General features: G+C 36.3%; 1 protein-coding gene across 1 annotated transcript; it reads right to left on the bottom strand.

The window, feature by feature from the left end:
• Positions 1-2,993: 2,993 nt before the first annotated feature.
• gdf15.S (growth differentiation factor 15 S homeolog) lies at positions 2,994-8,995 on the bottom strand. Its single transcript, XM_018242844.2, has 2 exons — positions 8,588-8,995; positions 2,994-4,828 (listed from the first exon to the last, which is right to left on the bottom strand). Exons 1-2 carry the CDS (start codon positions 8,901-8,903, stop codon positions 4,011-4,013), a joined length of 1,134 nt encoding a protein of 377 aa, XP_018098333.1. The 5' UTR covers positions 8,904-8,995; the 3' UTR covers positions 2,994-4,010.
• Between the last annotated feature and the right edge of the window lie 3,038 nt (positions 8,996-12,033).

The raw sequence follows: 12,033 nt of genomic DNA, 5'->3' as shown, positions 1-12,033 counted from the left end.
CACAGCCACTTATTTTCAAAATAAAGGCTGAGTTGGCAGCCATCTATGTATGGCTACGTCTGTTTGTATGGTATACACTTTGCTGTAATTTTTAAACAAGGAATTTTTTTTATACAGAATATACATTAAAATTTTAAATCACATATCAACCAAATGAAAAAAAAGGAAATAAAAAATTCCGGCAAAATGCTGTGTTTTGATAATCAGAGACCATAAAAGAAATGCAGTGATCCTTGTTAGCTGATTGACTGTCTCTATAATGTAACTAGTGATGGGCGAATCTCTCCCGTTTCGCAGAAAAATTTGTGAATTTCCCGCAAAATTCACAAAACGGCGAAAAATGTGTGAAAAATTGTGAACTCGGAAAGTTCACGAAAAAATCAAGAAATTTGAACATTTTCACGAAAAAATCAAGCATTTTGAACGTTTTCATGAAAAAATCAAGCAAATTAAAACGTTTTCACGGAAATATCGAGCAATTGAACCCTTTCACGAAAAAATCGAGCTATTCGAACGTTTTCACAAAAAAATAGAATTTATTCGGCCATCACTAAATGTAACTGTAATTATAAACATTCTATATATAATTTAACATTCTGCACTATTTCTGAAATAATCAAGCAACTGTTCACTATCCCCCTCTAAGTAAAATGTGACTTTACGTGGGAGTTGATGCTGCATTTTGATCGACGTTCAGGAAAAATGCATTGTTGTGTCCTCCGATTGCCTGGACAATGTATTATTAACTCTCTTTTAATATAAACAACTCTGGTACAAAGCTACATGAAGAAAATCATATTGCTGAGAGAGGAAGTAACACTACAGAAACTGTACATTGTTGGTATTTCAGTGACCCAGCCAATAAAAATTAAAATGAATAGAAATGTAATTTATATGGAATCGCTAGGATATGTCTATAGAAAGGCTAGTATTATTTTACAAAAAGGGTGGCAAACCTTCCTGTAAATGAGGATGGTTTGCAATTACAGGGCACCATTTATAAGTTTTCTAAGTTTTATGATGGAATTTAATGTATGATGTGCAGAACTAATGAAAGGATGTGAGTACAGTTAATTGTGCTGTTGTTTTGCTGTCTTGGGTCCTTAAAATTACTCAGTGCTTTCTTTTTTTGTTCCCTGTGTTAGAACCATTAAGGATCCATTAACGATTTTTAGGTAGTTACATTCATTTGTAGAAAAGAAATCCCTGGATAATTTTATAGACAAAGATAAAAAGCCTTTCAAAACACTGTTCTCATAAACAAGGCAAAACTGCATTTACCATAAGCAGACATCATAAACGGTACAAAAAAAAAAAAATAATGTTTCAATCCAAAAATAATAGTTTATTTAAAATACACAGTATAACAAAAAAAGTATGCAGTTAATGCTTCAATATAAGAAAAAATATATTCAGTATGTTTTCTTCTCAGGATAATACAAACAATTCAGGTACAAACAAACTAATAAATTATGAAATAAATAAAAATGCATAAATATAGATAGATAAAATCCCATGGCACTTATGTCATATAAAATCTATATATTACTGTAACATGAACTGCAAATGTATTTTCATCATAATTGCTACTGCTCTGATTGAAAAAGTTTTAAATAATAACCCCCCCCAAACAAAATATGGCAAGGAAATGTAATGTAATATCAGGATAAAATATGCTCCAGTTCTAGTTTACTCATAGCAACCAATCAGCAGGAAGCAATTATTGGCCTGCTGTTTTAATGTAAACATGTAATTGGTTGTTATGAGTTGTTAAACCTGGAGCAAAACTTATTCACTTTCACAAAATTTAAGAAGTAGTTTTAAAAGCCCTCTTTAGTATTTGTATAAAGAAATGGTTGTATAAAGCCAAATTGTTCAATGAAATAATATTATTCATATATAAATAAACTTTTATTAACATATAATGGTATTTTTCTAGATTTCTCCCTAGAGTTCTGTTTTGTGAGGTAAGGTTTTAATGTAGGAATAATGTTAAGTTCTCATTAAGATATTCTGGTTATTTTTTTCTCTTTCATATCAGTGCAATAGTATTTAGGATATACTTTTGTGACAATCTTCCACTATGTAGATTCATTTAACAACATGTTTGTAGTAGTGCAATAAAACACAGGCAACATAATAATAACAATAAAAATCACATAGTAAAACTTGTAAGGCAGCAGGTTAAAAACAGGCTAATAAATAATAAATAAGTGATATAGGATGTGTTTTGACCACACACTCACTTACATAAACTATGGATATTTAAGACATTGCTTTTGAAAAGCTTGACTTTATATTTCTTTAGCAAATTCCAACCGAATGCCTTGTATGCACTTTGGTCACTAGTCGTGCTGATAAACTCATCAGATATTTGTATCAGTAATCAATACAAACAGGACAAAACTGGCTTCAGCTTCTGGAAACTGAAATACATCTTTAACCTGAAATAGGAAGGAGTGAATAGGGGAACACATGACATGTGTACATGTGCAGTAATTGGATCCAATGTGCCTACCCTACTCAGTATTATTTTAGATTAGCATTTGCCTCCATTGAGACTTTTTTCTTTTCTCCAAAACATGACCAGTGTGGTAGAATTACACCATAATTTGGTAATTCTACTGTAGTAGAAATTTTCTCTGAAAACAATCAACAGTCAGGGGCACATTTACTAAACTCGAGTGAAGGATTAGAATAAAAAATACTTCGAATTTCGAAGGTATTTTTTGGCTACTTCGACCTTCGACTTCGAATCGAACGTTTCGGACTAAAAATCGTTCGACTATTCGACCATTCGATAGTCGAAGTACTGTCTCTCTAAAAAAAAATTCGACCACCTACTTCGCCACCTAAAACCTACCGAGCACCAATGTTAGCCTATGGGGAAGGTCATGAGTTTTCCTAGCTTTTTTTGATCGAAGAAAAATCGATCGATGGATTAAAATCCACGGTAAATCCTTCGACTTCGATATTCGAAGTCGAAGGATTTTACTTTGACGGTCGAATATCGAGGGTTAATTAACCTTCGATATTCGACCAATAGTAAATGTGCCCCTTAAACTTGCTGTCATAATTTAGGAGATGATTTATCAAGTTTGGTAAAAAGTAGCCTCCATCTGTCTACTACCTCCACTATATTGGCACATGCACCAATAATATAAGAAAGGGGTACCACCCCTCCCCCCGACCTTTACTGCTGGATTTAGCCTCACATGTCCATCGGCAGGATGGGGGGGATTTTTTAAGAGTATTTGTTTATATAATCACACAAGGTCTGCCTCCCATAAAGTTGCACCCCATGCACCAATACAGAGAATAGAGATTACAGCCCTGCTGAGGAGCACTATTACTTTATACAACAGATTGGCCTTCATGTGATCAAAGCAGTTCAACACTTTCTGATGAATTGAAACAGGTATATGTTTTGAAGGGAAAAGTCTTGATAAATGTAAAAAATATTTAACTACTGGGAATCAGCATTTCATGCCCCCAGATATGTGTTATTCTATCAGCTGTATTGTGCATCACATGCAACTGATAGAAAAGTCTAATAACAACTTTTCAATTATAAATACACAACCCTTATTTTGTCACAGACAGAATGCACCCTATTTTTTGCTTCATCTAATTTCAAAGCAGAGGTTATAGATACACATATTATTCATACAGAATTTTGCTCATAGCCCTAACTGTAGAGATGCATTGTAAAAATGTTTCAAAGCACTCTAATATGAATGCTGAAGTCAAGGATATTTAGTGAACACAGTTCTGCTACACATTTTGTTCTTTAGTAAACAATGTTCAATGCTAAAGGAATCATCTGTTTTGGAGCACATTTTTGGTGTGCCATTTTAGCTGGTTGACACTCTCCATATGTTTTCATTTGGTATTCTTTAGACAGCATTTTACGATGACATAAGGTGTTGCAGGTTTTGTCAGACAGCTTCACAGTGTTGACCTCTAATCTCCTTTTCCAGAAATACATCTAACACAATGTAGGTACGCGTTCAGGCACAGTGACACTTCCTAACAATCATGTCCTCAAATGGAGTTAAAGTTAGTTTGCCTTCGGTATTGTAATGCATAAGTACCATAGGTTCATAGCTTGCAGGAACGCAGCAAGGAGCTGGGGTAGCTCCATTAGATATGTGATGCATCCTGTATTTGATCTGAGCATGCATGCTTGCTGGCTTATAATTATGTGGGCAGGAACCATCACAAAAATGCATTGTGTATGTCTCTGGAACAATGATCCAATCTGACCAGCCAATCTCCTTGAAAGACACTCGCAAGGATTTACGACAGCATTTCTTTTCACTTTTTTTACACTCCTCATCTGCAGGAAGTGATCTGGACTTCCTTATGTTGGAATGTGTCCTCTCTTGTGTCTCTACTTCTAAAATAAGGTCATCGTTCTTTTCTTTTTGTTTACTGTCATTGGTTACAAAAGAGAAATCTGTTGGAATGACTAGCTCAAGCCGAAGACATTTCTCTGAGCTTGCTACCCACTGCTGGACAGCAGACGCAACATTTAACATTAATGTTTCTTTATCAAGCGGTTTAGAGTCAAGTAATTTATGCTCTTCCTTTCCATCCCTCTCGTTAGACTCTATCACTTTATAAATGTTCACCATGGGTTGAGTGGTTGAGTTACTCTCAACCGTTTTTAATGTAGACAGGATATTCTTGCATAGTTTTAGTTCAGCTCTCATGACACTCAGCTCTTGATGAAATGTTTGAGTTCTCGAAAATACAAGATTGTACCTGTGGCTGTTGCTTTCTTGTTGTATTTCCAATTTTCTTGCCATTAGTGTCTTTTTTTGTACTGTAATAAAATCAAGGGACCATGATTATTAAGTCATTAACAATTCAATTGTTGTACTATGCTTAACAAATAATTGTACCTATATATATAAGAATACCTACTCCTAGGTTTTTTACTTTAAATCGTTTTTGTATTACTTTTTTGCTCAAATATAATATATATATATATATATATATATATATATATATATATATATATATATATATATAGATATATATAGATATATATAGATATAGATAATATAGATATATTATGTCTCCTTACACACACACACACAAATACAAGAGTCCTCTGCACTCAACCCTTTATCAATATATTTAAGACAGAGACATTTTGTGCATACTGCTACTGAAAAATGCCTTACCCTTTAAACAAAACAGAGATTGTTTGTCCATATACAACTTTCCCTTGTTTATAGATATATATATATACATATATATATATATATATCCTGTTGAATGTAAAATTCTTATTTTTCACAGTGAAGGCTGTTATTTAGTGCACCTGCAAATCCAAAGGATTCATCATATCTATTTTAAACTGGGCACGTGTATAATTTATACAGTATCTAAAAGTCTGCATTTACCCCCATTATTTATCATTAGATATGGTTCTTTGCTGGATTTTCTCATTACTGTTGGTGAATGAAGGCCATTGTTTGCTAACCCAAAAAAGTACCACATACCACATTTAGAGAACTAAATGGATGGGGACACTTTTGTGTGTGTGGCTGATTATTGAGTATATGATTTTATGAGTTTGCTTATGTTTTGCAAGCATGTTTGGTCAATATCTACTCAGCTACAGTAATACAGCAAAGAGAGTTTCATTATTAGCCAAGGGCAATAAGAAGATGACTAAAGTATTCCCTTGATATATAATGAACAATTATGTTGAATATTGTATAAACAATTATACAATTATTTAATATATAATTAAGAAACAAAGATATATTTTTAAAGCACAGAGTTCAGGTGCAATACTATGCATTTTTTTTTAAATTTAATGTTGTAGAAAGAAGACTATCAAGAACAGTAAACCTTGATAGATGGAACAACCTATGCTATATAATATACAGGTATGTGACCTATAATCCAGAATGCTTGAGCCTTGGGTTTTCCAGATAAAGGGTCTTTCTGTAATTTGGATCACCATACTTGGTCTGTTAAAAAATAAATTAAATGTTTACTAAACCCACTAGGATAGTTGTATTTTTTCTATGGGAGATGGCATTCCTTTAATTTGGAGCTTTCTGGACAACGGGTTTTCAGATAACAGTAGGGATGTAGCGAACGTCGGAAAAAAAGTTCGCGAACATATTCGCGAACTTGCGCAAAAACGCGAGCGGTTCGCGAACGGTTCGCGAACCCCATAGACTTCAATGGGAAGGCGAACTTTAACATCTAGAAAAGACATTTCTGGCCAGAAAAATGATTTTAAAGTTGTTTAAAGGGTGCAACGACCTGGACAGTGGCATGCCAGAGGGGGATCAAGGGCAAAAATGTATCTGAAAAATCTGCCTGTGTGTGCTTGGAAGAGATAGTGTAGGGGGAGAGCTGTTAGTGATTTCAGGGACAGATGATAGTAAGTTTGCTGGCTAGTAATCTGCTTGATACTGCTCTGTATTGGAGGGACAGAAGTCTGCAGGGATTTGAGGGACATTTTAGCTTAGGTAGCTTTGCTGGCTAGTAATCTACTGTTCTCTTTAAACAACTGCCATACGTTGACCTTGTAGGCATTGTTTGCCCAGTTTTTTTGGACGCAGCCACTGAAGCACAGTTGCCAGAAAAAATATGCCATATAAATGCTGAAAATAGTCATTTTTCGCCATTACATAAAATATATTATGGCTGCTTGAAAAAAGTGACTCCGGTGTTTTTTCTGGAGACGGTAATATTATGGATATTTAGACAGAATGGGAACAAGGTCACACAGCTCGATGGCGGGTTGAAGAAAACAGTGTGCAAATAATGCCTACAAGGCCAACGTATACACTACTACAGCGGTGGATACGGATTACGTAAAATATATTATGGCTGCTTGAAAAAAGTGACTCCGGTGTTTTTTCTGGAGACGGTAATATTATGGATATTTAGACAGAATGTGAACAAGGTCACACAGCTCGATGGCGGGTTGAAGAAAACAGTGTGCAAATAATGCCTACAGGGCAAATAATGCCTAAAAGGTCAACTTATACACTACTACAGCGGTAGTAAAATAAAAAAAAGTAAAATAAAAAAAAAATGAATATTAAAAAAAAAAAATTAAAGTTGGTGCTGCTGAACTACTAGGAGCAGCAGATTAGCACACCAGTCCCACTCCCCAACACTGCTAGACTAATAGCACTGGGCTCTTATAGTAGTAGTAGTAGTAGTAGTAGTAAAACAACAAAAAAATAAATAAAAGCAGTCCTTACAAGGACTACTGTTATTGCAGCAGTCAGCAGATGAGATCAGAAGCAGGACAGCTGCCCACTGCAGCTACATACAGAGCACTGCAGTAGAAGGTAGATTACTAGCCAGCAAAGCTACCTAAGCTTAAATGTCCCTCAAACCCCTGCAGACTTCTGTCCCTCCAATAACAGAGCAGTATCAAAACGATTACTAGCCAGCAAACTTTCAACTGTCCCTGAAATCACTAACAGGCAGCAGCTCTCTCCCTACACTATCTCTTCAGCACACACAGGCAGAGTGAAAAAACGCTGCAGGGCTTCGGTTTTTATAGGGAAGGGGAGTGGTCCAGGGGAGAGCTTCCTGATTGGCTGCCATGTACCTGCTGGTCTGGGGTGAGAGGGCAAAAAAAAGCGCCAACAATGGCGAACCCAAAATGGCGAACGTCGCGCGACGTTCGCGAACTTCCGGCGAGCGCGAACACCCGATGTTCGCGCGAACAAGTTCGCCGGCGAACAGTTCGCGACATCTCTAGATAACAGATCCTTCATCTGTATTTTAATAGCCATTTATTTGTATGCCATGCATGTTATTTACTTGGCATAAAGATTTTTTCCACTGACTTTTTATCATGATTTTCTAAGCAAAAAACAATGTGAAACAATGCAAAATACTATGCTGGCAGCCCAGTTTATGGGAAATTAAGTTTAAATATATACAATATCTAGCCTGGCTGCAGTTACAACGTATATAATAATTTGTTCTAAACTGTGCTGCATTACAATTTACTGTGTAGCACCACTCTTCCAGTGAAGTCATTTGGTGTCTTTAAGGTTTAGCCTTGACTTCACACTTTGTATTCTATTCCAGTCTGAGTCAAATAATCAGTGTCCTTCAGAAAATGTTTTTTGTTATCTCTTTGGCAATATAACTGTCTACGTAGGTGTAACAGCACATGAGGAAGCATACATTTTTATGGACCTGCCAATCTATCCCTATATTGAGGAATAATTAACAGCTACACAAATGCTGAATTTTGTAAATAAATGTTACTTTATTATAGGGTTACCACCCTCTCTAAAAAATACTGACTTCTTTTTATTTCCTTTTTGCCATAATTGTTATCAAGTATCCCTTTTATTAAGTCAACCCTACTTTTTATGGTGATATGCACCCTGCAAGTATATACTTGGGACACATTTCAATTCCCCTACAGCTTTTTGTAATTATTACAACATTTTTATTGGAAACAAATCCCTTTCACATTACAATAATAGCTTTAAGTACTATTAAAGATGATTTGCTAAAAGATGTGCTGCTAAAGGGTTTCATTCAAATGATTGGTTCAGTTACAGAGTATGTCACTTACATGTGGGTGTCAGTAGATGTACTATTCTCTCAGGGATTCCATCTTTGCTCATATTTCCCCTGAGTTCCATTAACTTTTCCTGGTAGAGAGAGTACATTTTGCGTATTTCATCCAAGTCCAATTTCTCCCTGATGACTGGAGGGCTGTTCAGTCCCAAATGATCCAAAATTCCTTTCTTCACTGCTTCTAGTTGCATTTTCTTTTCTTTTTCCACAAAAGGCCTGAGCTGCACACCACTGATGAATAGGTAAGTGAAGCACAGAGCCGTACACCTGACCTTCCAGCATGAGATCTGCATTGTGTTTTTGCAGCACATTGTCACAGTGCAAGGCTAATTCAACAAGGAGCTCCTGAACTGTCTGAATGAATGAAATTCCCCAGCGCCTGCCTTTATAGCTGTGCAAATCACACGCCCCCACAGCACACACACTCATCCTTTTGCAGAAGTAAACATTGCCAATGCTGATGTAATATTCTCTTTGATGTTTTAGATGTACAGTTAAAGGTAAAATACCTTTATTTAAGTGCAATGTATGATTGTATCAGTGTATCAGGAAACCCGTTAACCAGAAAGCTCCAAATTACAGGAATAATAATTAAGAATTGTAATAATAAAACAGTACCTTGTATTTGAACTAAGATATTACTATCAAAACAATCCTATTGGTTTTATTTAATGAATAATTTATAAATTATTTGAATAGATTTAAGGCATGGATATCCAAATTACATAAAGACCCCTTATCTGCGAAATCCCAGGTACTGGTCCCTCTAGAGTACATGGCTTTTCTGGGCCTTGCTGTACCCAGGCTCTCCTGGGCATATCCAGCTGGATCAGCATCCAGCAGCCAAAGAGAAAGATCCACCCCTTCTCTCTCACTATACCAGAGTGTGACAGGACTTGGTCACAGCGCCTCCTGGCCAATAATATAACTATGCAAATCACATCTAGCTGCACGGGCATCTGCTCAGCAACTAGGGAGATCAGGAAGTGTCCCTACAAGTACTTGCTACTGCATCTGTCTTAGCAGCCTGCACCTACAGTCTAAACACAAGGTGCCAGTCAAGGGCTTATTTAAGCATGCCTTGTATTACCACTTAAGTACTTGATCATTAAGATCACTAGTTGTAATGTAGCCACCAGAAGTCTCTTGGGGTCATTTACCAAGACCCTGGGCAGAAATGAAAGAGAACTAAGGGGCATGAGATTACACTCCCTTGGTGTTGGACACCTCAAACCTTACAGCCTCAGGAGTATTAGACCACTGTGCACTAATGTCACTACTGAATTACCTGAATTACCACTCCATTATAAATGTATGCAGAAAAGGTCTTAAAAATAATATTGCATCTTTGACTTTCTCCTACTGGGAGCACAGAAATATCCTCCACGGTATTAAAATGCTTATTACAACGGGTACATTGCGCCTTTAATTAAGGTGCTCCTAAGGTGCTGTATGTCCTATGCTGGTTAGAAAATGGACTCTAAAAAGTTTGATCGGCTGTTTCAATGAATTTATCTGGCATGGGATCAGGAGTAAGTTAACTGGCTACCATTCCAAGTTAGTATACCCCTTACCAATCTATGTATATCAGCACTCGTAGGCATACCCCCAATTATTAGAGCTCGAGGATCAGCCCTACAGACATTTGCCATAGCCATAATAGATGCTGAAGCAGCACTATGGCCAAAAGGGAGATTCCTTTGGCTGAGATCTTTCTGTCTCCCCATTGTTGGTTAAAGGCTGGAATTACAGTAAGGGTGGCAAGATGGGTAACCACTTGCTTTCACATAACAACATAAATATGTATTCCCTTCATTCCAATGAATTTGCTTTCTCAGCATTCAATTGAGTTTTCTAAGGGGTGGTTCACCTTCAAGTTAACTGATCATTATTTATTCTGTATCATTTTTTAATTATTTGCCTTTTTTTCTTATTCATTTCAGCTTTCAAATGGGGGGTCACTGACCCCATCTAAAAAAACAAATGTTCTGTAAGGCTACAAACTCACTACATTACGTTTTCATTACTTGTCTTTCTAGTCAGAGCCTCTCATACTCCAGTCTCTTATTCAAATCAATGCATTGTTGCTAGGGTAACTTGGGTCACATATTGCGGAAATTGCAAACAGAGTTGCTGGAAAAAAAAGCTAAATAATTAAAAAACCACAAATAATAAAAAATGAAAACCACTTGCAAATTTTCTCAGAATATCACTCTGAACATCATACTAAGGGGCCAATTCATTAAATTTATTGAATTTCAAAGTGTTTTTTGGGCTACTTTGACCATCGAATGGGCTACTTCGACCTTCGACTACAACTGCGACTTCGAATCAAAGGATTCGAACTAAAAATCGTTCGACTATTCGACCATTCGATAGTCGAAGTACTGTCTCTTTAAGAAAAAACTTCGACCCCCTAGTTCGCCAACTAAAAGCTACCAAAGTCAATGTTAGCCTATGGGGAAGGTCCCCATAGGCTTGGCTATCTTTTTTTGGTCGAAGGATAATCCTTCGATCGTTGGATTAAAATTATTCCTTCGATCTTCGATATTCGAAGTCGAAGGATTTTCATTCCCAGTCGAATATCGAGGATTAATTAACCCTCGATATTCGACCCTTGATGCATCTGCCCCTAAAAGTTTACTCAAAGGTGAACAATCCCTTTAACTAAAATAATGCCCTTGTAAGCTTCTAAGCACAAGATTTGAAATTGTTATCCTATATTGTCCATGCCTGTATGCAAAAAAGATATAGGGACACATGAGGTGGAGACATGGATGATTTGATCTATGAGCAGCAGAGGTTGGCCCAGACAGTATCGTCTTTGGGGTATACTTATCAAAGAGTGAAGTTAGACATCAGCACAGTCCACTAGTGTGAAATTCTGCCAATCTCCATTCATTTCTATGGGATTTTTAAAAGAGTATTTATCAATGGGTGAAAGTGAAAATTCACCCTTTGATAAATACGCCTTTAAAAAATCCAATGGCAATTCATGGAGAGTGGTGGAATTTCACACTAGTGGACTGTGCTGATGTCTAACTTCACTCTTTGATAAATATACCCCTTTGGCTTTGCTGAATTACAGAGAAATATAATAGTATATTAATCACAGATTTTATCTCTCCTTAAAATAACAAATAAAAAAACAAACAAATACAAAAGTATTGTAGAAGGGAAACCTAAACAAACTGCACATGGTTAACCTGGCAATACCATTATTATTTTTTGCTGCTTTTTGATACTACATGCTTTAGTCTTATACATACTGGGCCTAAATAATAAAGATGCTGAATAAGATGTTTAGTGTAAATTTCCCATTACATTTGAAACTATGCATCGTAGGTATTTGCCTGGACAGCAGGTGTCAGCATCCAACAAGAAGCTGCTACATGAACTGACATTTCATAGAAAAACCTTAGTCATGCTGAGCATAACCCT

The sequence above is a fragment of the Xenopus laevis genome, chromosome 1S (assembly GCF_017654675.1).
Source record: "Xenopus laevis strain J_2021 chromosome 1S, Xenopus_laevis_v10.1, whole genome shotgun sequence".
NCBI lineage: Eukaryota > Metazoa > Chordata > Amphibia > Anura > Pipidae > Xenopus > Xenopus laevis.
The sequence above is the reverse complement of the archived record's forward strand: the minus strand, read 5'-3'. Positions and strand labels throughout refer to the sequence as shown.